Here is a 26,065-nt window from a genome sequence, read left to right as displayed (position 1 = left end):
GATGCCTCAAAATTATTTCAGGTGGATCGAATCACCTTCTCGTCTATAATAGAGACTGTTCTGTTACCCCCCACTGGACGTTCCCTCTGAGCATAGTACATAAAAAGGAAACCTCATGGTGGGGAAGTACAACACTAGTTGTTGGGCTGAGGACAGGGAAGGCAGCAGACCACACAGGAGGCCGTGACGTTTCTTTCAAATCTTAAGTGCTCTTCTTCAGGGGTGAGTGTCTGAAATGTTGGCCAGCAGTGTAACATGGTTGCAAACAGGACAGGAAGATTTAGCATAAAATGTGGCATGTCCTGCTCGGGGATTTTTCGTGCATGACTTATACCACGTAGATAGTTCCCATAGTAACTGTGGGCGTGTCCATTACGTGTGTCTCAGGGCTCTTTGAGGAAAAATCAGGCATGAGGAACAAATGGCAGGTAAATATGACAGGTTATAGCGTTTGTGTGCGAAGGTGCTTTATTATTTGGATTAAAACATTGTGCTCAAAAGCGAGCATATTGGTTTGCCAGCCCCAAAAAAAGAAGGCTGAGTCACAAGCAGTTGTCAGTCCTGGTGCCCAGTCCCCCCTCCAGTCTGGCCTTCACAACAGGACCAGATTAATCTTCCCGATATTATTTTGTTGGTGTCCTTCCTTTGCTTAAACACTCAACATCTGAAGTGTGACTCCCTCTTCTGGCCGTTCCAGACTCTGAAACGTGCCACCTGCCTGCCCGCTGCTCACGCACCTGCGCTCTGGCCTCGCCTGGTTACTGTCTGACTGCGTCACCTGCAGCTCAGGGGCCTGTGCTGTCTTCCCTGGGTAGAGTGTAGCCTACCGACAGGGGAGAGGGGAGCTGCGGACTTCACGGTGTGTAGCAGGAAGACGTGTGCCTGCACATCTCTCGCAGCTGCCAGGTGTGGATAACCTTTGAACCGCTCCTGTTTTCTGAAGACTCTTCTGTGGAACTCACATTGCCTTTTCTGATTTCAGTCATTCCCCAAACGGTACAGACTCAAGCCCAGAGGAGTGTCTGGGGATGTGGCCAGGGAGAGCGAAGACTACAGCTGCCTGTTACAAATCCGTTACCCTTGGCTGTGTTTCTAGGTAAAAATTGGCCAAATATTGACAATTTCGTATGGTTCAACCTAACCCTACGTAAAAGCCTTTGTAACTAATTAATATGTGGCTGTGTCTTTATAGCATTTCGGGGTACCTTGCCCTGGGGTAGAGGTAGGTCGTGGAAAGAGGTTCCTCACGTTTTGGGTCAGCCCTAGGTGAATTCCTTTCTTTCCACATTTACTTTTGGAAATTTCCAAACGTGCACAAGCTCAGAGAGAAAGCCTCATGAACCCCTCGTGCCCCACTGTCCGCGTCTCCTGGTAGACTCTGGATGGGGCTAACTCATCCTTGAACCCTCGTGCCTTCCTTCTCCTCCACTTGTTTGTTGGTCTCATTAACAGAGGTTCCTTTCCCTTCATTCGGAAGCAGTCCACACTCAGAAAAAAACCAAATGCAGAAAATGAAAGGTGTCCATGGTCTCCTGTGCAGATGCCACCTTGGTGCCCCTTCCAGACCGTTCTTTATGGACACGCATATTTATGTATGTCGTTATTTTTAAGGGGTGCTATACATGCTGTTTTGACACTTTCTTCTCTCTTTTATCAGAGACATAATATCTCAACATAATATTGAATCCACTGCATGCCTTTTCTCTGTATTCTTTCTGGGACTCCCAGCTGAAGCCCTGGTTGGGCCCTGCAGCCCAAATTACCTACTTTTTCTCAGTCCCAAATAAAGCTTTTATTGCCTCAAAAACAGTGGATCTTGGCCAGTGGCCGGAGGGCGGTGGGTGGATCACATTGATTCACTCCATTGTGTGAATAACTAATTTTACTTAATTTTTGCAGAGGTATCAGCATTCAAGAACAGGTTGTCACTTATCCCATGTGAATCTTTTATTTGTAGGATTTCACACAGGGCGACAAATTAAGTATTGTCAGGCAGCAGGGGTAATAAGCTTGGTCAGAGTCGGTCAGTGCAGCACCTGGCATGGATAGGGCTTCTGGAGTTAGATGACCCAGGTTCAGATCCTGACTCCACTACTTACAGGTTAGGTGACTGCGGGCAATATGGTGTGCCATCTGAACTCCACCCTTTGTCTTATGAGGGCTCTGATGAGGATCAGAGGAGCTCGTGTATGTGCTCGTGCGGAGCTGGTGGTGTGCGATGCGCTGTTGGTCGTTTCTAGTGGACCCCAGCTCACCAGGAGTCTGTTTTGCAGGGTCAGTTTCCGGGATCGGTCCCTGATTTTTCACAGCTGCTTTTCTTTGCTTTTGAAATAGTGCATTTTCTAGAAATTCCGAGTTTTTTCACAAAGTTGCTTGTGACAGTGGGAAGACTACAGGAAGGGTGGAAGTTGACAGGAGCTTGGGGTCCAGGGTATTTCTGGGCTTATCTGTGCGTTGGTGAACTGCCTGGGTTTGTTGTGAGTAAACGACTAAATGGAAAAATCTTGGTCTGTGAATTTGCAGGGAAAGGTAGATCCGTTTTGTGTGGAATCCTCTGCTTTGCTCTAGTTCCAAATTCCAGTGCTCCTTGTGCTTTTTGAAAGAGGATATTTCTAGAAGGAGCCACGGAAAACTCTAATTTACCTTTCAGCATACCTTAGAGGCCTAGAGAATTAGGCAGTGTTCTGGTAGTAAGTCTGAATTCTAATCTTAGGGGAACTTTATTTACGACATTTCTTTTCCGTTTGAAATCGGAGAGCCAATTCCGTAGTTTTGGAGGCCCAGATGAAGTGCTCACAGTTCACACACAGCCCACTTGACGGATGCTTCCGCTCCTTGGGGCCAGGTCCGTGTTCACTTCTGGTTAATCGACATTGTTCTTGAGAGGTGGAGGCAGGTCTTCCCCGGGACCTGCCCGCAGTGTGTAAATCACTCGGCGTCACGTTCCTGTGAACAAGATACATCCTGCGAGAGCAAGTGTGATGAGGACGTGCGCAAAGGCGCCGAGCTCCTGATGGAAGACGTGGTTCTTGTCTTTGGGCACTGCTACACCCAGGGCACCTGTCTCGAGAAAGCACGGCCCGCCTCGCGATGGGCGCCATCCAGAGACGTCAGCACTCCCTGATCACATCCTGCTGGCTTCAGGAGGAAGCGTTTCTAGATTTTATCTGGTTTTTGTAAAGATGTACTTAATAGTTCTTCCTCAGGCTTCTTGTGTTACATGTCGTTCTTTGATTTGGGTAAACATTTTGGAAAAGATTTGAGTATAGTTAAGTAGACGGAGCTAACATATCTGTGGTGAACCCTCAATTAATGACAACCCTGGGGACAGGACCCTTAGCTCAGTGGGGTTGTCTGCCCTCTGCTTCTGTGAGGCAGATCATCTGACAAATTGCTGACTAAGATTTAGAAGAAAGAAATGAAATGATGAATTAGTGCCTGCTAGCGTGGCAGTAATGGTGGTTCTTTGCTTTTGCAGAATAGTGAGTTTTGCTTTTCATCGCGTTTCCTAACACATCACCTCGTTTGACCCTCACAGGCACCCTGCCGTGGTCGGACGGTAGTACCATCCCTTCTTTCAGATGTGGAAACTGCGACCCCAAACACTGACTTGTTTAAGATAGTGAGTGAATTTGGGCCTTACAGAAACCCTGGGCGGGGGCTGTGACAGGTACTCAACTGTCCGGCCGTGGAGCAGGCGAGACCCTCGGATGGGGGTGGGGATAGAGCACACCCCAGGACAGAGCTTCTCTGTGAGCAAAAACGCTTGGCAACTATTTCAAGTCTTTATAGACAGGACTGTGTTGCTTAGGTTAAATTTGAAACCAACTAGCGTCTTTTTATATTTATATTCATTTAGAGAAAGAGAAATGTACTCCTTGGTGAATCAAGCCATTAAATATTCAGCTAAGAAAATCTCCTTTGCTAGAGAGAGCCTCATAAGTTGGTGATATAGTGATGGTGATGATTATCTAAGACGAAAGAGAGTATCTTGTTAGCGTCCTAAGTTTAAGTCAGCTGATAATTACTGAGTGCTGTGGGTACTGTCTTGTCATGGTCCTGGAAATCCTACTTGGTGCCTCCCGTGCTCGGGAGATAGAGGATGATTAGGACGCCGCCCTTCAGGTGGGACACGGGTAGACAGTCCCGTGATGAGGCCTCACTCCCCTCTGCCAGTTAACTGTGCCATCTGTGCCCCCTTCCTTCATATACAACCTCCCCCAAACCTGGAGACCCTAATCCAGAGGATACTGCGAGGCTCTGGAGGCAGTAAGGCTTGGGTTTGAGTCCTGACTCGGTGGCCACGTGCCCTCGGGCAGGTTACCTGGGAGAACTTCCCCGACGTTACTCGATCTGTCGTGGGCCGGGTTTCATTAATCTTAAAAATCTTCTCAGATGATTCTAACGTGCAGCCAGGGTTGAGAATTAGGAGTTCTGGTCAGTTTGGGTGTCCTCATTTCTAGAATGCAAAGTATTGCCTGCTAGATGAGGTGGCTGAATAAAATACTTTACGCAAAGGGTCTTTCATTTGGCTTGGTGCCCCAAAATGTTAGTTGCCATTAGTTGTTACTACTGTTGTCTGCTTTAAAAAGTAACGCATCTCGTTATAGATAATATGGCAAATATAGAAAAGAAGGAAACAACCCAGAACCCGACAGATCATCCCAGTTAGTGTGTTGGTGTTTATGTGCCCCACCTACGTACTCACTGGGATTGTATTATGTACTTTCTCACTTGACACTTTCCCATGACATTAAAACTGTTGAAAACAGTTTGCTGTCTGCATACCGTTTTGGCAGCAGAGTCGCACTAGAAACATCTTGCTCCAGCTCTCTAGTTGGTGCGGCATTGTCAGCTCTCAGCCCTGTGGGTTATTTGCTTGGGCCTCTGCAAGGGGTGATCCTGTGGGGTCCTGGCTCCACTCACAGCCACCGCAGAGCCACGCGGGCTTCCCTGCTCTTGAGTTTGCCTCGTGCCTGGACTGACGCTGTGCTCATGGTCAGCCTGTCCGTCTCCATTTGTCTTGCTCTTTGCCGTCCCTACTTGGAACCTCTGGGGGCAGTTGCTCCCTGGCTGACTGACTTCTGACCTGTGCCTGGAAGCTGCCCTGCCCGGGTGGGTGTGCCCCTGAGCTGCATCCCCAGGGCCTCCTCTGGAGCCTCTTCCTCTGCTGGTTGGAAGTCAAGACAGACCAGAACCTCTGTTGAATCAGGAGAAAGAAGTGGGCTACGGGGAGGCGTGGTTCCTGGGGCTTTCTGCTCTGGCCGAGGTGTGAAGGTCACCAAGGCCTGGAGGACTGGCGGACACCATGAGGTTCGGTCATCACGTTGGGCTTTGTGCCTGCCCATGCCAGCGAGAAGCCCCATTACCTGTAGGTTATGGATTTTAGAAAAGCATAAAGTGTCTTCATAACTGAGCCTACTGACTAGAAGCAAAGACGTGCCCAGGTGGACGTATGAGCTTTGTGCCTCTGTCCTCGCTCAGTGAAATCCCACCTTTTTCCCATGACAGTAGTGGCCTTTGAGACGGACGGGTAAACCTTCCCCTGGTCCCACACCCGTCCTTTGGCACTCCATCACCTTGCCGGCCTAGCTCCCAGAGCCATCGTGTGTGTTCGCCCCTCCCAGCCTGACACTGCTGCCTGGGGTGGGTCTGCAGGTTCATGCGTTTCCTTAAGCCCTGGCTGTGTCAAGCACAGGGCACCATGACAGGTGTGAGATGAGTGAATTCGGGTGGAATTGAGTTATAGCCTCAGCAAGTTCCTTGATGCCTGGGGTCAGACAGATGTAGACCGTGGGAAGCTTCAAAAGAGTCCAGGTTCCAAAGTCACGTCTCACCGTAGGCAGACGGATTCCTGCTGCCCAGCGAGGATGCGCCCGTGAGGACCTGTCGCCAACTATAAACCTTGATCTTTGTTTTATACGCTGCATCATTTTTGAAGCCCCATCCTCCTCATTCCACCTCCCCCACCCCTCCACCCCCGCATCCTTTTGGTGCAGTTCTGTCATTTTCTTACCTCCTTTCACTACTCTGATTTTGTTTTAAGTTCCTGCACCTGGGCCTCCTCACATCTGGGAGGAAGTGGGTCTGGCTTTGAGAGCGCTTCCTTCAGCACAGGTTTTCGTCCTTGCCCGAGTCTCCTCCTCTCCCACAGTGGCTGGTGTCCTGGAATGCTCTGTTTTTGGACCCCTCCTACCACCTGGTTGAGATACCGCAGTCACAAGTGTTCTGCTCCCTTCCTTGTTAAATTGGCACAGCTCTGGAGCCCTCCGGGCACCTCAGGGACAGCTGCCCACACGCCGCCACACTGAAATGCTGTCCAGAAGCTGCAGTGACTTAATTGGCTATGTACGCCCACCCTTGAGTGCCATCCCATTAGGCCAGCACCCAGCAAAGATCTGCTTTCTTTAGCCTGTGCAAACGTAGACCACAGTGTATCTCCTGTTGGAAAGATAGATTTTACTCTGGATGGCTCCCACCAGGCTCCTGGTGACAGCAGGTCATTTGGCGCCTGGCCCATTCCAAGACCACTTAAAGGAAAAGCCAGAGTATTGACTTGTAAAATTTCAGTATTAAGATTTTCTTCAAAGGATGGCATTTATGAACTTAGTACCTACAGCAGCCTACATCTGACCCTTCCCCTCCTTCCTCCAGCCGTTAAGCTGGACTTTTTCAGTGATGGTACTATCATTAAATTTGAGAGTGAAAAAGATCACACCATTCACACTGCCCACCTTTATGAGAAACCTTCAAAAGAGAGCATAGAAAAAAAGTCTTGGGGCTGGCCCAGTGGCACAGTGGTTAAGTTGGCACGTTCTGCTTCTCAGCCGCCCCCGGGTTTGCTGGTTTGGATCCCGGGTGCGGATATGGCACCGCTTGGCAAAAGCCATGCTGGGGTAGGCGTCCCATGTATAAAGTAGAGGAAGATGGGCATGGATGTTAGCTCAGGGCCAGTCTTCCTCAGCAAAAAGAGGAGGACTGGCAGTAGTTAGCTCAGGGCTAATCTTTCTCAAAGAAAAAAAAAGTCTGAAATCCTGGCCCATTGGGTCATTTTACTCCTGTTGTTATAGAGTGATTACTAGAATAAAACTTGGGGTTGGAATTTCTGTAAGAAAGGGACAGGTTTCTTTCTTTTCTAAGAGGATACCACCTGAGGGTAGGGGTCCTTTAATTATTAAGGAGTAAGATAGATCGGAGACTCGCTTTGCATCATTTCTGTCAAAACCTCAAATGAGAGTGTAGGTGTCGACCATTGTACAAATTTCTCCTCCCAAGCAAGGATAGACTCATTTCCAGATCCTGCTTTCAAAGCATCCTGGCAGCTTTCTGCATAAGCACCAGCAGCAGGAGGTCTGTGTAGACCTGACATTGCTGGGCCCGGAAGGGGTAGATTCGTTTGCATAGAGACGTTTCATTCAGTCCCACCGTTGGTTGCACAACCTGCTTTGGGGTCCTAGCATGAGTGTGAATGGTGAAGTAATGTGTACAGAACACTGGCAGATGATGCCACTTGAGAGCATAGTTTTGCATGACTTCCAGGGAGACAGGCTATTTCTTAAAAATAAACCCAGGGCACAATGAGTATCTCATTTTCTCCTACTCTGGAAAGCAGAACCGAACAGCTAACTCGAGACATTGAAGTTCCCCGGATTTTCAGCTCTGGGCCTCTCCACATCAATTGGCTGTGTTTTTTTCCAGTATCTTCCAGAGGAATTGAGATTGCCCCAGATAGCAAGCAGTACTTAAGAAGTAACCAAGGTAAAAGTAAAGGGAAGTTAATCTCCAGTCCGGGTCCCTATTGTGCCTCTCTCTCCATTAGCGCACAGAGTGCTCGCCTCCCAGTGGCCTGGGAACTGAGCCTAAAGAAACTGGGCCACTGAGAATCTATTTAAAAGAAATGAACGGCCTCTGTGTAGTTGTGGTTTGTAGTCTCAACAAAGAATTCCCTTTCACATTTTGTTTGAAAACCAGAATCTGCATCTAAATTGATAGAATTCAATACCTGCCCCCTTTATTTTGGAGATGGTGCTGAGGTCCCCCAATTGTTAGTCAGTGGGATCTTTGAGTGGATTTTCCTCTGGGGAGCCCTCCCCCTGCTGGTGATACACAGGCTCACGTGGCACATAGGCTTTGCAGCTGTGTGTGTCCAGGTGGGTCATTTTGGCCCAATGTGAGGTCACTGGGCTCCCATTTGCCTTCTGTTCTAAGGAGGCTCAGAAATCTGTTCCTGGGGCGTGTCTGGGCTCCAGTGTGCCCCTGGCCAAGAATCCCAGTGCAGTCACCCTCACAGCTGTTGCTTCTGCCTGGGACAACAGCTCACTTTAGAGAAAGGCCTGTAAACTAGAAACCAGCCCTTGCAAAGAGCCCGGGGCGGAATGCATCTTGCCTTTCAGAGGAAGGCAAGTGGCTCATCCTACCCTCCTGGGCCTTAGGTGACTTGACTCTGCCGCCTGGGAAGGAAAATGGTGTTTAATTGCATTGTCTGTGCCTTTATTGTTTTGGAGAGACAGTCTGCTTATTCTTAACCAAAAACTACATCTAGGAGAGGGTGGGAGCCGGCAGGTGCTCTCTCTAAATGTCAGCCCCACTTACCAGCTGTAGGGGAGGAAGACATTTCCTCTACCCGCTCTGGGTCCTTCTGGCCGGACAACAAATTAAATTCACATGAGGCAGAATAAGAGGAGAAAATTAAACAAAGCTTTATAACACGTATACATGGGAGAGGCTCAGGCACACTGAGCAACTCAGCCAACTGGCTGAGGCTGCCTCTTTAAGTATCTTCAGCTGCAGACAAGGAGGACTTTTGGGGTAGTGGTTTGGGTCTTCAAAGGGGAGGAAGGCAACCCACATGGAAATGGAAAAGCAAATGTTTGGTAAATAGAACTTTGATAAGAGTGGGCTGAGCAAGGATCCTCCCAGTCTACTGAACCCAAAGTTATCCATGGTGATGGCCTGTCCTGGGGACAGGCCTTTGTTTTAAATTTCTTTTAGGCAGTTAGGGGGGAAAGGTCGAATGCTCTTGCTGAGTCTGAGCCTTTATTGTCTTCAGCTTGAAATAGTCTGCATACTAGAGTGGCGCATCTTGGGGTGGCCTGCCCTGAACCCCGTCACAACCAAACTGAAAACAGTGCAGAGCAAAAGGAGCTTTCACACCCCACTCCCTTTAAGGTTCCCATGTACTTAAAATACGTCCTTCCCCCCAAAAACGATGTGGAGAAGTTATTTTACAGTGATTTTTGTGCATCCCCTGGCACAGCCTTTTCTGTCAAGGGTGGTGTTGAAATGTTACATCTTCCCTTTTAGCTTGTTATCCAAGTGATTGTTTCCTAATGGCTTTGTCGTGATTTGCAATTCAACTTGAATAAGTCCAGTTAAATCCTGTAAGGAAGAAAAGAAAAGAAAAGGCAGTTTTGGGGGAATTACACTGAGGGCTCACTGGGACCGTGCTGGACCCTTCCCCAGGGCCTGGTGTCCTAGGCGGGTCCTCCCAATCCTGCTCCCCCCTCTAGCCACTCTGAGCCCTTGTCTTGACCATCTAGGAAACCTGCCTTCCACAGGCCCCGCCGCCTTGCCAGAACACTCAGAGTCTGCTCCCGACTGAGAGCTTTCAGAGACAGGCCAGGACGTTGCTGAAAACAAACTGGGGAGCCATTGGTCTCTGTGCTTGTTCTCCTGTTCATGTCACCTGCCGTTTTCCACCAAACCCTTGTGTCTGTGGTTTTCCTGTTCCACTTCTGTTCCACAAATAACGTCGTCTTTCCTCATTTCCTCCCCACTTTCCTACACAGTGATATCATTTCCTTCCTACCTGTAGGGCCAGAGCCCTAAGGGAGGAGCTGGCCCCGTGTGCCTTCAGAGCCCTGTGACCTTATTTGACGCGGGGCTCTGAGTTATCTTTCCTCAGCTTTGTAGTGAGGAGATCAGACTGGATCGTTTTTATTCGCCATTCTAGCTAAAAATTTTATGAGTCTTGATATTTTTCTCTCCTCTGGCCTGTCGGATAAAATACAGAGTGGACTGACCCGACTCGATCCCCCGTGGCCCCCTTCCCCTGTGACCTGGAGCTGGCCGGTGACACCACCCACACCTGGAGCTCTGCAGAGGGGCCTTGGCCTGAGGCCGGGAGGGGTGCCGGACTGCACATTCCCCGGGGCCCTGAGGCCTCACGGGTGTGGACGAGCAGTCAACCAAGTCTAGGTGGTTAGGTCTGGATTTTGCTGGATCTGCGATCTCCATTTAGATTATTTTGTTTTCAGTGACTTAATTGCAGCAGAGTTAGGACAGTAAATATCAGTTGATGATAAAGAGGAAAAATCAGGGATAGTTTTTCTACCTCAGGAGCTAAAAGTCATGATGATAGCTTATCTGTGCACACGTTGTTTTTTAAGTAAGCTCTTTATCTTAGAACAGTCTTAGATTTATAGGAAGGGTGTGAAGATAGTGCAGAGTCCCTGTGTCCTCTCCTCGCTGCTCCCCTGTTACTGGCATCTGACAGCAGTGTGCTGTGTTAGTTGTAATTAATGAAGCGATAATGCGCTACTGAAGTCCACACTGTATTCAGATTTCCTGAGTTTCCCCCTAATGTCCTTTTTCTGTTCCAGAATTGGGTCCAGGGTCTCACATTATGTTTACTCGTCCTCCCTCCTTAGGCTCCTTTTGATTGTGACAGTTTCTGGGGCTTTCCTTGTTTCTGTTGACCTTGATAGTTCTGAGAAGTGTTGATCAGCTGTTTTTGTAGAATGTTCCTCATCTGTGATTTGTCTGGTATTTTCTCGTGATTAGAATGGAGTTATGGTTTGGGGGAGGAAGAGCACAGAGGTGAAGAGCCCTTCTCATCACATCGTACAGTCAACATGGCTTATCACTGTTGATGTTGGTGTTGACCACCTGGCCAAGGTGTTGTCTGTTAGCTCTCTCCACTGTAAAGTTCCTCTTTTTTCTCCCCTTTCCAAACTGTCCTCTTTGGAAGGAAGTCACTATGGGCAGCCCACACTGAAGGGTGAAGAGTTCTGTTCCACCTCCTTGAGCGTGGGCGCTGGTCCATCCTGGCAGTGGGCTCACTGGCAGTCCTCACCCCCTCAGAATGAGCCACCTGGGCAAGGTTGGCCTGTGCGTGATAGGAGATCGATTTAGATGCTGACCTGGGATGCTGTCCTTGATGTGTGAGGCACCCTGGGGCCCTCACTGGGTGTGTTTCGTGGGAAGGTTGGATGATGTAACCTGTATGTGAACATGTGGCTCTCTCGATAGATGCTCAGAAATACATCATATAGCGTGTTGGGCTGATAACGTTTTAGTCCAGAAGAAAAGTGCTTCCTGGAGTAGTAACGGTTACACAAAGTCCTAACTTGTAAAAATTCAATGTTTTTCTGTTTTGGACCTAACTCTGTGTTAACTTAAAAGTGGACACAGCTTGGTCTTTGCCCTCAGAGGATCTCAGAAAGGTCTGCACAGCATTCTTATTGTTATTCAAGGCCTCTCAGTTTTAATAATTAAATTAAAATATAGGTTGGTTTGCCTTCCATTACAGTATACCTGGAATAACATCTTGTTTTTCCTGGGAAATTGTATGATTATTGAGGGCAGGAACAATGTCATTAATTTGTGTTTCCCATACTGCATAATTTCTGCCCATAGAAGGTTTCAAGAAGCACTGAGATCAGGGCCATCCTGGTGGCATAGTGGTTAAGTTTGCACGCTCTGCTTCAGAGGCCCGGGGTTCATGGGTTCAGATTCCGGGTGCGGACCTACACACCACTCATCAAGCCATGCTGGGGGGGCATCTCACATACAGAAAATAGAGGGAGACTGGCACAGATGTTAGCTCAGGGACAATCTTCCTCAAACAAAAAGAGGAAGATTGGCAACAGATGTTGGCTCAGGGCCAATCTTTCTCACCAAAAAAACAAGAACTGAGATAAATGTGGAAGCTCAGAGACCTCAAAGTCAAGTCAGCCTGGTGTGTTGGCCTCCCACGTATTTCTGTATGTATGGGTTATGCCTAAGACTGGAGAAGTCCCTGGTGGATGTTCTGGCAACTGCACGTGGAATTCTGAGACTTAAAACATTTGCGCAGTAGATGACAATACTGTCCTTGCTGCAGTAAGAGGAGGTTGATGGATAAGACGAATGCAATAATGAAACACGTTTGTTATTTTTCTTGGGCAGATTTGAACAGCAAAATGGGGTGCAAAGTGCTACTCAACATCGGGCATCAGATGCTGCGGCGGAAAGTTGTGGACTGCAGCCGGGAGGAGAGCCGGCTGTCCCGCTGCCTGAACACTTTTGACCTGGTGGCCCTGGGGGTGGGTAGCACGCTGGGTGCCGGCGTCTATGTCCTGGCCGGAGCTGTGGCCCGTGAGGACGCGGGCCCTGCCATTGTCATCTCCTTCCTGATCGCGGCGCTGGCCTCGGTGTTGGCAGGCCTTTGCTACGGCGAGTTTGGTGCTCGGGTCCCCAAGACAGGCTCTGCCTACCTCTACAGCTACGTCACTGTCGGGGAGCTCTGGGCCTTCATCACCGGTTGGAACTTAATCCTCTCCTACATCATCGGTAAGTGTCAGGGGGCCTGGAGCCTGTGCCCTTCCCCCCTCTTCTGTCGTGCTCCCCTTCAGTCCGTGGGCGATGCCCCCAGTTTGCTCCTCAGATTGACTGTGTCTAGCTCCTCCCTGGGCTCTGCCTCCTCTCCTGACCCTTTTACGCTTCCCCTGTTCCTTTTATGGGGGGCTGAGGCAGCCTCGTGGGCGTCGTTGCTCACTTTGGTCTTTGCCCTTGATTTTAATGATCGAGTGCATCAGACCTTCAGTGGGGACAAGCCAGGCCAACAGTGTTCTCTCTATGATCGTGAGAGACAGATACTCAACAGGACGTTTCCAATTAGGTAAAAAGAATGCAGTCTCTTTCAGTATTTTTTTCTGATTACTAGAGTAAATACATCACTGATACCAAAAAGTTTGGGAAGTGCAGAAAAGCACTAAGAAGAAAGTAGAGATCGTCCAGTCTGACAACCCAGAGAAATTAATTCTGTTATTCATTCATTCTTTCTTTATTTCAACAAGTGTTTGGTGCGCACCTCCTCTGTGCCCAACATTATGTGGGTGTTAGGGACGCAGTGGAGAGATGAGACAATCTCTAAGAGTTTAAGGGTATAGCTGTTGTTAATATCTTTGTGAACTTAAATGTATATTTTTTGTGTGATATGTCTCTTTATTTATAAAACAGTATATGGTAAGCATTTCTCTTAGTGTTACTATCTTTCCATAGTAATATTCCTAATGATGGCATACCATTATATAGACTTATACACAGAGCATGATTTATTGAGTGTCTTGTGCGGTATTTAGATTATTTCCAGTTATATTGTTGTTGTTATAAACAGTTAGTTACTTAATATCTTTGGGCATAGCCATGATTTTTTCCCTTAAAAGGGTCTGAGATCAGAATGTCCAGGTCAGCGGGCCTGCATCTGAGGCCAGTGTTGACTATGACCCCTGATGGCAGGGCCCCTTCCTCACATCCTTGCCAGTCCTGGGCATCAGCGTTAAAACAACCAACCAGCAAATGAAAACACCAGAAATATAAAGCCTTTTAGTTTGATGGGTTAAATGCTTTGTTTCTCTTTGTGTTATTTGTATTTTGATTACAACCAAAGTTGAACACATCAACTTAAAAGAAACAAACAACTGAATGTAAGAATAACCAAAGGATATGAATGGCCAGTCCACAAAAGTAGAAATACAAATGGCCGTGAAACATTCCATTTATATTTTAGCAAGCTTTCTATAACAAAAAACAAAAGTATCATAAAACAGTAAGATGTGGTAAGTTGAGCAGCGCAGGGCCGGTTTGCTCCTGCATCCGCTGGGAATGCCGAGCACAGGGCTGCATGCTGCCTGCCGGGGCGGGCCCTGGGCCTCCGGGGGCCCCTGATACCCACCCGCTCCAGCTGGCAGGGCTCTGGCGGAGCTCTCTGAGCGGCACGTTCCCTCTGCTTTCAGCACCGGCGATCTCCGGGAAAGCCAGTAGAGCTTGCTCTTCCAAGTTCGAAAATAAAATTCATAAACGTGGTTTTTCTCAGTGCAGCACCAAAACTCACAGCCATGAGCGCTTGCACAAGCCGAAGACTCTCGGTGGGATTGTAGCTGCTTTAGCTGGGCTGTTATGTTTCCTGGATTTACTGGGGCGTGAAACAGGACAGGGAGGGTAAGCGGCTGCCCGCTTCCAGACCAGCAAAGGAGACATTCCCGGCCAGAGCACTGCTGCCTGCATGAGACTCACGCGTCTCACTGCTGGTGCTTCTTGGGCTGTGCTGCTGGGGAAGGGCAGTCTTTCCAGCACACATGAGGCGGGGAGTGGATAGGCTCCCAAACCTTCCACCCAGCAGTGGGGTTTTGGAGCCCCTCAGCAGTGAGCCAGCCTCTGGGGGAGATGGGGAGGCCAGTTTCCTTCACTGACTTGTGGCCTCGATGGACAGAATTCATAATAGGCTGGCTGCTCAGGATGAAGAAATGTGATCAGATTTTTGAGTTGTTGGAAAAATACTTATCATGAGACCAAATAGTGAAACTGACTCTGTGCAGATCACTCTGGAAGAATCCTGTGGATGAGCCACACCGCAGCCACCAGCAAGGCCCCCTTTGAAAGTGGAGGAAAACGCTGTTGTGAATATTGGAATTGTAGCAACATTTCCTGAGAAACAGCATTGGAAAAGCAGTGACTTTATTCAGACTAAGAGAGAGAGAGAGAGCATGAGCGGCAGCCAGCTGTTGTTGGCCTGTGGCCTGCTGTGCCCACTGTGCTCCTCGTGGGGCATGTGGGTGTGGGGAGAACGGGGGGAGTCAGGCTTCGTCTGCACTCGGGCCCTCAGAGGCCTGTGGGTGCGAGCCCAGGTTTAGGCACAGAGTGACAGAGGTGGCTGACGCCTCCTGGGTAGTGAGCAGGTGACTTTGTTCTGCGGCGAGGTCAGCCCCTCACCTTGCGCATCTCCCCGGTCCCCCCTTGTGGGGAGAGCACTGTTCACTGGGAGGCAGGTACCCTCAGCTCTGCTGCCAGAAGGGTCTGGGAACAGGAGCTTTCTGAGCGAGGTGTCTCAGACTGCAGCCCCTGAGTGGAGGGCGACGTCACTGTCATGGTTTGCCACCGGTATTTCTTTTTGTAATGAAATGAAGTGGGTAGAATTGAATGAATGCTATCAGGGTGCCTCTCACGTGGTAAGGGTAACATCGTTTTATAAAACTTTTATTATTCAGTCATATCTTTGGGACACAGTGTACAGGTGCGTGTTGAGTTGTGATGGAAAATGCGTTTCTTTCCAGGCCCTAGAAGCCTTCACATGCTTTTCACTTCACGGTGAACACTAATTGACCCTCGCTTCTGAGTTAGCACATATTGGGGTCTGGCTGCTGATGGAAAATTCCACTGCACTGGCTGTGACCCCCGCATGGATGCTGTAAACAAGCTTGATGACAAATACTCTACTAATTGTCTTCCTTCCCTTTGCTCCTCCATGTGCTCTGTGACAGGTACTTCAAGTGTAGCGCGAGCCTGGAGTGCAACGTTTGACGAGCTGATTGGCAGACCCATCGGGGAGTTCTCACGGATGCACATGGCTCTCAATGCCCCTGGAGTGCTGGCTGAAAACCCAGACATCTTTGCCGTGATTATAATTCTTATTTTAACAGGTAAAGCCACACACTGAGAGAGACCCCAGGTTGGAGGGAGAGGTCCAAGGTATAGGACAGGCTCTCGTTACGTTTGTTTCTTCCTTTCCTCTTTCTCCCTCCCCTCGTTTTCTTTCTTTCTTTCTGTAATTAACACAGACATCTTTTTTGTCATGTAGGGTTGGCCTAATTAATAGCTGTCGAGTTGCATGTCATTTCATTTAAAGAGAATCTCAGGTGTTTGTGTAACTGTTTGTGGAGTAAGATTTTGTTAGTACTGAAGGCCTTTCGTACAAGTGACCCAGTAATACAAAATCTTTAGACTCAGTGGATGACCATCTGGAAAGGAACGTTGGCGTTCGGCAGGCAGGAGGATGTAGAGAAATGCGGTCTGCCTGGAATGCTGACGTGTGCCTGGGTGTGGGAGCAGCCGCGGGTGGTTTGACACCTAACAACCGCCAAAACCCCCTTTTCTTAAAGGAGTTTCATGACAAAGTTGTGGGTATAGAATTTTAACATTCCAGATGTTCCCTGAACCCCGCTGGGGGCAGCTTCTTCCTGGTGACGTTTACCCGTGTTCCAGGCTCTAGGCTGGGAGTTGTGTTCATATAAACATTAGGCTGAAGTGCAGATAAATTCTCCTTTGAGGTTAGAAAATCTTGGATAGGTTTTAAAAACAACATGCCGTATTTTACACATCATGTAGTTGGAATCACTTCGCACAGGCCGGTCTCAGCAGCATTTCTGGTCCAGCTGGCAGGAACCTGTCTCAGAAGTTGAGTTTGCTCTGGTGAGATTTTCATAAACATGAGAGGGAGGGACGCTCAAGAGAAAACACAGCGGAGTGTAGTGAACTGCCCCTTGTGACTAATTTCTCAGTTCTCTTCTAACGTCTGTGTTTCAGCATTCAGTCTATTTTGTGGAGCATTTTTCGTTTTAAAATGTGTAAAAGGTGTACACGGCAGGGCAGTTGTCTCAAATCATAAACGTTGGGCTCTCACCTTTCTAAGTCTCTTTTCTTGCCCAGTGAGAGTTTCCCGAGAAGTCCCCAAATGGCGTGTCTACCCTAGGTGGCCCCATTGCATAAGCCTCAGAGATAGTGTTGTCACGTGGTTTCTGTGCATTTTTATCACTTATGTGAGTTTGTGAGCTAGGAGTGGTCCAGCCTAGACATTGCTTTATATGCACTGAGTCCAAGGAGGAACCGTGTGTGTTGGTGGTTCCACAACCACAGGTAGTTGTTGTTGCTGATGTGACTAATGTCCCAAAGTAAATCTGAATCGTTTTCTCATCTGAAAGTCTCTCATTCTACCAAGAAACTGAGCAAAGTATCTCCGCCTTGGAGAAAATAAAATCCTGTTCCCTGGGTGGGGGTCGGGGGTAGTTCCCAGTAATGTACTTTCCGTGGCGGGGTGTGGGGGGTGTGGGGTGTGGGGAGAGGCTGTCTGTTGGTCCCCTGGGAGGGGCTTGCTGTCCGAGGGCGGTTGGCTGTGCTGTTCCCCATCTCCACAGTCCCTTGTGCCCCCTGGATGGCGCAGTCGGTTCCAGAGGGGACCCGGAGGCCTGACAGCTTTATTAAACACCCCACAGACTTTGGTTATTTTGCTCCCTGCCTCTAGAAGGATGATTAATTCTGCCCCGTTCCCAGAGGCTCTCAGAAGTCTTCAGAAGTTTGATGCCACATGGATTCTTTGTCACCCTCTCGTCCCCGTCCCCGTCCCAGGAAGGACTTGTCTGGTGCGAGGTTAACACTCAGACAGGGTTCTCTGTTTATGCACTTTTTTAGGGCTTTTAACTCTTGGTGTGAAAGAGTCAGCCATGGTCAACAAAATATTCACTTGTATCAACGTTCTGGTCCTGGGCTTCATAATGGTGTCAGGATTTGTGAAAGGATCAATTAAAAACTGGCAGCTCAGCGAGGAGGATTTCCGGAACGCGTCCGGTCATCTCTGCTTGAACAAGTGAGTGGTTTCTTCTGTCTCTTGGCACGTGGCAGTTCGTGTGTTTGGGGGATGTAATTGGCTCGGACGATACAAGTCTTTTTAAAAAATGTAATTGGGATTTGAATATTTGTTAATTATCTTTTGCAGTCAAGTAGCTGAGGGTGTTTTATTTGTTTGAAATTTGTGTTAAGTTTTATTTTCCTGAACTAGTCAGAACATTGTGTGACAAAGGAAGGTATAGGGGAAAACAGAATCTTCATTCTGATTCCACAGTTGTGCATAGTTGAGGCTCATGTCAGACTCACTGAGGAATCCCTTTCTCCTCATAGTTTGTTTCATGACCAACCCCTGAATTTTGTATTCAGAAAAGATTTTCTCTGCAATACTAGGGTGATACCACTTTATTTTGAAATGCCTTCCTGTATAATATGGAAGAAAGAAGTATCTGGCGCTTTTATCACAAGCTTTTTATCGAAGGTTTTTAGAATTACTGAAGTACCAAAATATGATTAGAATCATCTCTTTCTCCCACACTCGACTTGGGCTGCGTCAGCCCTGTCACCCTTTCGTGTCCCCCAGGACCGGAGGCAGGTGCCGGGCCGGCTCTTGATCCTGTGCTTCTCCGGGCCCCTCAGTGAACCCTCACCAACGAGCTCAGATTATGTAGGAAACAAAAGCCAAACACTTGTAATGTATCTTTTTTGTCAGATCTTCAGGTGAATCTTAGGGCCCCAGAATGGAGACCTGGGAGTTTGATTTTGTCTATGATTGTATTTTGATTAAGGCTAAAAGTTAAACCACTGTGATAAAGACACGTTCCTAAAATGTGGTGGCTTTAAAATGATGTCTCAGGTCCTGAAATGAGCAGTCCAGGTTTGCTGGCCAGTGTGGCTACACACAGGCATTCAGGGACACGGATCGTCCACCTGGTTGTTCCATCCCAAGGACGTCGTCCTCGTCGGCCTGGTCAGAGCTGGGCTATGGGTGCAGGCATGATCCAGCTCCCCCAGCCAGGGGAAGAGAGTGTGGAGGAGGGCGTGCCCAGTGCTTTTAAGGACAGATCTGGAAGACGCATGTCCCTTCTGCCCACATTCCCCTGGTGAGAATCCAGTAGGCGGCCACATCTAGCTGCAAGCGAGGCTGAGAAATGAGATCCCACATTGGGAATCTGAGTGGTCACACGCCAGCGTGGTTGCCGGTTAAGGGCCAGGTGCACAGCCACATCCTCCAGGGGTCTGAGCAATAGGCAGGCATTGATGTGTGACTAGGTCACTACTAGAATACAAACAAGAAACTATTGAATTAAATGCACGAAACTCCACTAACTCTAGCATTGTGTGGTTAACAGGTCAAACAAAGAGAGCCTTTCTTTTGGGAACTAAATCTTTTTACAGAGAAGTGAGGACTTTTAATGTATCCTCCCCAAACGTTCCTGTGTCGTATTTCTGCCAAATTTATTGGTGCCCATTAATTCAGGGTGGAGTAAAGCCCATTCAAAATATGCTTTGAAGTAACGTAGTAGCCTTTGAAAACTCTGGGAGCCTATTTTGCTGGTTGCTCTTTCAGGTCAGGAGTTAAATATAGAGGGCGCTTCCTGTTTCCTGGTTGTCAGCGGAGATTTAATTTTATTATTTTTATAAAGAGGTTGTTTGTGCCAGCCACGGTATTTACTTTCCTCCGTCGTCCTCACACCTCATATGCTAGCGATGATGAACTGTACGGGCCTCCCGGACAAAGTGGCATTTGTTGCCTGGCCCTTTGGTCTTGGGTGGGGCGCCTGCAGTTGCATCTGCCCAGCCCCGGGAACACTGCCACGGAGGTGGCGGATCAGCCACTCCAGGAGGGGGAGTGCTGCGCGCCGGGGACACGGCTTGCTCTTTCATTTCATTAAAACCTATGAGCTTCTTTTGTCCTTTTTTTTTAACAGCCAGTAGATTTATGCTTCTGACAATGACCCTGTGGTCTTGCATGAAATTGCCTGTCTCTCTGAAATAGGAGAGCATTTCCCGAGCAAACCACATGGTATGCAGGAGCTTCAGCCTGCGTGGGTTTGGAAGCAGTTCTGACCGCATGGGGTGTGTGTGAGTGGATGATGCTCTTTGCATGGCTGGCTGCAAAGGCCCCTTTGAGCCTGTGAGTCAGTCTGTCACTTGGTCTGGAATAGGAGTGTTATCCTACAGTCTGGCTGGTTCTTTACTGCCTCGGGCTTGTGCTCCCTCTGGCTTTCTTACCCAGTGTCCTGTAGATGGGGAGCAAATGTAGTTAAGAATAAAACCTCAGCACAACATGGAAACCTTTCAGAAGTTTTGCTGGATGGTGTCTGTCAGGTAGGATGGAAACCCAAAAATAACACTGGCTTCCACAAGATAAAGGTTTAGGTCTCCTAAGTCTACGCCTGCAGGTTATCAGTCCAGCATTTATTGCTTCAGTGGGCCAGGAATCCAGTTCCTCCATCCCGTGGCTTTGCCCATGGCCCACATTCCCAAGGTCACATCGGGGCCCAAGATGGCTGCTCCCACTCCAGCTCCTGCCAGTGGGAAGAAAATGAGAAAAGTTCCTTCTTTTAGAGAGCACCCTCCCTCCCCACTTCACTCCTCTCACATTTCTCGGGAGACACAGGTGTTGGCTTAAATCAAATGGCTGCACGTCGTAGCTAGAGAATCTGAGAAACACGCAGTCTTTATTCTTCGTGATTTTATGCCTGCCTAAGAGTTTCATTACTGTGTGGTAGGAGGGCGAGTGTGGCTTTTGGGGACAAGTAGAAATTTATGTAAGGGTGGCAGGTGGAAGTTATGAGTCCCAAGTCCTGATGAAGGACGATTACCACTGATGCAGTGGGAGAGTACCGCACCCACTGCTAAGGAGCTCCCTGTCAGGCCCCCCTCCCCCGAGGCTTGGGGTGTTATGAATACGCGACTCCTGCTCTGCCCTTCCTTTGCTGGTTACTCTCTTTGCTAACTTGTAAGTTACCCGGCTGGGAGGGAGCAGAAGGGCTGGTCCCCCAGACTGCAGGGGAGGGAGCACTGACCTAAGAGCCGCTCTGTCGGGGTGCTGGCCGTGGCAGCCTCTAGGGCCTGCCTCCCCATCTCTTCATGTGTAAGTCACCAGATGACGAGTGGTCACAGCCACCACATGCAGATAACAGGTTAATTATTGATTGTATATAAAGAGGCTTTAAAAATGTTTCTAGATGTTTCAGTTTGAGGCTAGGTAGAATGAGTTCTCTGGTTGCTTTGTGTCAGGACTCTGCCATGGGCATCAGTAGTACCCAAACTTTTCTTAAAAGTTTAATTTTTTGAGTAGGTGATCTATTCGCATGGTTCATGTGTCATAATGTTATAAAAAGGTTTACACTGAGTCTTGCTCCCATTCCTTTCTTCATCTACCTCATTCTCCCACCTCCCCCGTAGATAATCATTTTCATTATTTTTTTGTGTGTAAGCTTCCAGCTTTTATTTGTAATAAGACAAGCAATTGCAAATATATGTTTATATTTATTATGTGTATTATATATATAGTATATATATATATATATATTTTATTCCCCTTTTCTTACACAAAATGTAGCATTCTGCATCCACTTCTCCGTACCCAGCGTATCCTACAGGTCTGTTCACATCAGGACCTCGTTCTTCTTTGTAGTTGCATCGTGTCCCCGCACCGAGTATGGAGTGATGGTTGGGAGGGGACCGAGCTGGAGGAGCAGGCGCGGTTCATGTCACAGGTGGTGGGGACTGGCGTACCGTTGGGACGGCCCCTGGGGTTACATAGGGACACACCTGTGTAGCTCACGTTCCATCTGCTGTGCGGTTATCTGATTCCTCGCCTGTTACATCCAGAGGAGCTAAGGAGATGCCTCTGTTTTACTTTCCTTTTGCTCTGCTAGTTATCGGCAGCTCCCTTGCTCCCTGCTCTCTGTGCTTTTATTGTTATTTCCGCTTCACCTGTCTGCATGACAAAGGCACATTCCAGCCCTCACCCTCTGCGAGTCCTGTCTCTTTCTGGGGTTTAAGGTAGGTAACACCCTGCACTTTCTTCTTCCCATAAAGTGGAGTTCCCAGGTCCTTTCTAGGGTCTTCTGCCATGTGCCCGTTCAAAGCAAACCCATCACTCCTGGTGTTCATTTATTCCTACCTGCGGCTGTTCTGCAGCCCTCGATGTTGGGGCGCGCAGAGGCAGGTGGGATCTGGAGGCCTCTCTGCACTGTCTGTCTGTCCTGGCAGGGACTTGGGGACCTGAGCGCACCTCAGGGTCTTGGTGAAGACCTTCCCATGTTATCCATTTGTGTTCAGGAGTCGACAGGGTCTACTTGGAGTTCCCCACAGAAGACATCTTGACCTTGAGTTCCCCTCTCCTTTGGCCTTCTCATCCCCCTGTCCTGAGATGTTTGGCTGTCAACTGTTTTATTGGAAACACTTTTTATAATGGAAATCAGTTCATGGGGGTGTTGCGCATTCTTCGTGAGTTCAGGACACTGTGGGGGTGGCCTGCCAGCTGTGCGGGGCCTGGGGAGGCCTGTGTGTCTTGGTGAGGAGGTGACAGCTCTGCCCCCCATGCATCCGGTGGCCCTGCTGACTGGCTTGTCCTGGGCTGCCAGTTTTGTACCTGGGCTGGCGGTTTATTGTAGTCATACTTTGAGATGACAAACCTCTGTTTGAGTCTGGCAGTGATTTTTCCTACCTCTATCTGTTGTGTTCTTGGGGTTCCCCTCATGTTGCTACTGACCCACAGCAAGTCCCACATGTGAAAACTTCCTCCTGCTCTTCCTCCAGTGGCAGCAGAGGTCCAGAGTGTATTAAGATTACTTGGCGACAGGCAGGGCATGGGGTAGGTGTCCAGACTGACATGAGAGGTGGCTGCCCCAGGCCCTGTACAGGGCCTGGGAGAGCCTGAAGCCCTGTCCTGGGCCTGGACACAGTGTTTGGAGTCACAGGTTTCGCTTCCTTGGGACTGTTTTCTGAACTTTCAGGGACTTTTGGAGTTTACGGAATGTGTGTGTTTGACTCTGCATTCATCACTTTAACAAATGTGTGCTGAGCCCGCCCATGTGCCTGAGGCATGCTGGACCCTGGTCCCCCACCCAAAGAAGCACCCGACTGTTTGCCTTGTGCACGTGGGTGTGTAAGAAGTGCTTTTCTTGGCTAAAACAGTTCACTTTCTAACCTCAGTGTCTCTGGAAATGCCTGTTTTGAGACTTGAGTTACTGGTGAATACGGGAGACTTTACGTTTTGTTCCCGGGCCGGGGCCCCTGCACCTGGCTGGCAGCTACGTGTTGTTGTGCAGCCTGATGTCTTCCTCTGAGGGTCCCTGGGGAGAAGCCACTGTTGTTGGTTTCTCCTCTCTCTCCTGTTAGACAGCCTGTCTCACAGTCCCTGCATCCTCCCGCCGCCAACGTCAGTATGTAGAAGGTGCTTCTGGAAAGGGCTGGGTGGGTACCGTTGTGTCTTTGGGCCACGCAGAGCAGAGGCCTGTTGCCCATGGAGTCTGAATGCAGGAGCTGGTGGCAGCTGTCTCAAGGATCATTTACCCAGGGTCTGGAGCCCCCGGCCCGAGAGTGGTCACAAGCCAGTGGGGTGACTGGAATGGCTTCTCTTCACTGTGACCTTTGACTGTGGCTCTTTTTTTCTAGTGGCACAAAAGAAGGGAAACCTGGTGTTGGTGGATTCATGCCCTTTGGAATCCCTGGTGTCCTGTCAGGGGCAGCGACCTGCTTCTATGCCTTTGTGGGCTTTGACTGCATCGCCACCACAGGTACGCCCCTCCACCCGCTGTCTGGAGCCCAGGCCCCGGGTCCCCCTGCCCTCCTGTCAGACAGGCTGCACTAATTTTACCCGTGGGTCGCCGTTTTCCTTCCTGTGGATGTGTGCCAGTTGCTGCTCTTTGCATGAGTCACGTGTAGATTTGTAGCTTCCTGCTGATCTTTTCCCCCCATTATCACTCCTCCAAGTGGCAGTGCCTAACAGGAAACTCTGCATCATGAACGTGACTGACTGTCTGCTGCTGGAATGGGATAATGGCAGCCCTAGCTGCAGCCTGACTTCATATCTGTGCATCATCCGGGAGAAATGAGGCCATTAAAAATACTGTCATCCTGGCACATTGAATAGGCTAGGCTGTGTCAGGCCTCCCCAATTTTCTCTGCCAAAGGAAACAAATCTTTTCCTTCTCTGAACAATGATGTAATGGCCGGGAACATCATCCCAGGGCCTATGGGTCCTCTGGTCTGTGCTACTGAGGGCCACCCTCGGTTCCCAGAAGACCGTGGTTCCCATAGGGCCAAGCACTGTTGGGTGGTCTTTTGTGGGTGGCACGGGTCCCCTGGACGCGGAGAGGCCTTGGGCATCTCATGGGTTTGTGCGGATGCCCCGCCGTCCTGCCCTCCCAGGGCTGACTCCTTGCTGCTTCTAGGTGAAGAAGTCAAGAACCCCCAGAAGGCGATCCCTGTGGGGATCGTCGCGTCCCTCCTGATTTGCTTCATCGCTTACTTCGGGGTGTCGGCCGCCCTCACACTCATGATGCCATACTTGTGCCTGGACAAAGACAGCCCCCTGCCGGACGCCTTCAAGCATGTGGGCTGGGAAGGTGCCAAGTACGCGGTGGCCGTCGGCTCCCTCTGTGCTCTTTCCACCAGGTAGCTACGGATCTGAAACTGAAACTTTGGGGAGACACGAGGTGCACTAGGCTGTGTAAAGCTGGACACGTGGGTTTAGTGGTAATATTCCTCTTTTCCCTTGAAAGAGCCAGCAGCGCAACCCTGATTATGTGGTTTCTCTCCTTGTTATTAATCATCCAAGAGTTGACTGGGTTGTTGATATTTCGTCATGAAGAACTTGAGGCCCACTCTAACATCATCTGCTTAGCAAGGGGCTGGCTGTCTGTTCCCGACCTTGGCCGCTAGACCAGGCCACCTCCGTAACACCACATCTTGGCCCTTAGTTTGGCCGTAAGGCAGAGGCTACCTTGAAAAAGGGAATAAGTGCCTTTTCATGAGAAACATTTTGCCCCTGAAGTTTCCTGCTAGCCAGCATACCACAGAGAAGTCCTCATGAAGGCAGTGGTGCTTCTGTTTTCTGTTTGATTCAGCTGGAGAGAATTGCAGGAATAAATACAAAATTTCCCTTCCATAAAAATTATGACTAGATGCCATGCTGGTTTATGTTAGACATTTCCCATTCTTTAACTTAAGACGTACTTAGAGTGGGTGCTTTTTCTGGGGTTGACATATTGAATTCTGAGTCTGGGAGCCATGGGCTTCACACGGTTGGGAGGATGGCCGTTCTTGGTGAGAGTTCAGGGCTCCCTCTCCTCAGTGGGAAGCTGTGTGGGCACATTATGGTCTTTCTATTGCTGACAAGCTGGTTTTGCTGATGGGTTGCCTCTTCCTTCTGTCTAGTCTTTTAGGTTCTATGTTTCCCATGCCTCGAGTTATCTATGCCATGGCCGAAGATGGACTGCTTTTCAAATTTTTGGCCAAAATCAGTGAGAGGACCAAAACGCCAATAATCGCCACCTTAACCTCAGGTGCCATTGCTGGTAAGAACCGGAACTAATTTCACGTGCCAGTATTTTAAGAGTTGAGTTACTGCTCCTAGGGAAGTATCTTGACTTGTCCTGTTCTGTGAGAGATTTCAACTCATCTTTTTAACACTTGGTTTTTACCCTGGGAACCTGGTTTATTGCAAGGTGTAACTGCCCTTTTGACAAAAGGCAAAGGGTGGTTTTACAGACAATGTCATGGAATTCTCAGGAAGTTTGAATTCTCTTATCGTTATTATCCTCTCATTGGGCAGAGCTTAGAACACAGTGTTCCTTCAGAGCCATTTGTCTGTTCCCTTTTCTCAAAGCCCCTGAATAGACTTTGGTGAGATGACGTCTTGCATGGTACAAGCCAAGTGACTTTTGCTTAGTCCTGGAGATTCAGTGTCCATGTATCTTAGCTTATGAATTCTCTGGAAAGTGAGAATTCCTTATGATCAGTGTTTTGTAAAACGTGCTACTTACTCCCCAGGGAATATTAAGGGTGTTGCTGGTGAAGCCATTTTCCTTAAGTTTATAGAATAATGGCAGGCCCAGAGGAGGTTTATCTGATCAATTAGTAGGTTCTTCACCAAGAGGACAGTTTTGACAGATGAAATCAGTGGACTGAAGAACCCTTTGACCTATGGAGTGTTCCAGGGGCCCCCGATTAAGGAAAGGGGGGGGCCTAAAAGGAAACTTATGTGCACACGCACCGAATGCTATTTGTTTTATATGTTTATATGTTTAATGATTGTGTTTCATAGCCCTGAGGCAAGCATGGTCCAATTTTACAGATGTAGAAGTGAGGACGCACGCCCAGTGAGTGTAGAGCTGGCTCTTGCTTCCTCGTTTGTTTTTATGCCAAAGTGGCCAGCTCCTTCCAGTGTGCAAGGAGAGTAGTGGGTCTTCTTGGTAAATTAGGATACATGATACCAGTCACAGTT

General features: G+C 48.8%; 1 protein-coding gene across 16 annotated transcripts in view; it reads left to right on the top strand.

The window, feature by feature from the left end:
• The window catches only part of SLC7A1 (solute carrier family 7 member 1), a 79,095-nt gene that overhangs the window by 41,349 nt on the left and 11,681 nt on the right, over positions 1-26,065 (top strand). For 9 of the 16 annotated variants that reach the window (XM_070577894.1, XM_070577887.1, XM_070577897.1 and 6 more), the window contains 6 exons: positions 12,169-12,552; positions 15,522-15,680; positions 17,446-17,620; positions 23,233-23,354; positions 24,012-24,234; positions 24,997-25,136. In XM_070577894.1, coding sequence (XP_070433995.1) covers positions 12,183-12,552; positions 15,522-15,680; positions 17,446-17,620; positions 23,233-23,354; positions 24,012-24,234; positions 24,997-25,136 — 1,189 coding nt within the window. In that variant the 5' untranslated portion in view covers positions 12,169-12,182. Of the gene's footprint in view, positions 1-697; positions 907-982; positions 1,097-12,168; positions 12,553-15,521; positions 15,681-17,445; positions 17,621-23,232; positions 23,355-24,011; positions 24,235-24,996; positions 25,137-26,065 lie in introns of those variants that run through there. The other 7 variants (XM_070577889.1, XM_070577896.1, XM_070577898.1 and 4 more) reach the window with 2 other exon arrangements.

The sequence above is a fragment of the Equus przewalskii genome, chromosome 16 (assembly GCF_037783145.1).
Source record: "Equus przewalskii isolate Varuska chromosome 16, EquPr2, whole genome shotgun sequence".
Classification (NCBI taxonomy): domain Eukaryota; kingdom Metazoa; phylum Chordata; class Mammalia; order Perissodactyla; family Equidae; genus Equus; species Equus przewalskii.
This window is presented reverse-complemented; position numbering and strand designations above follow the sequence as displayed.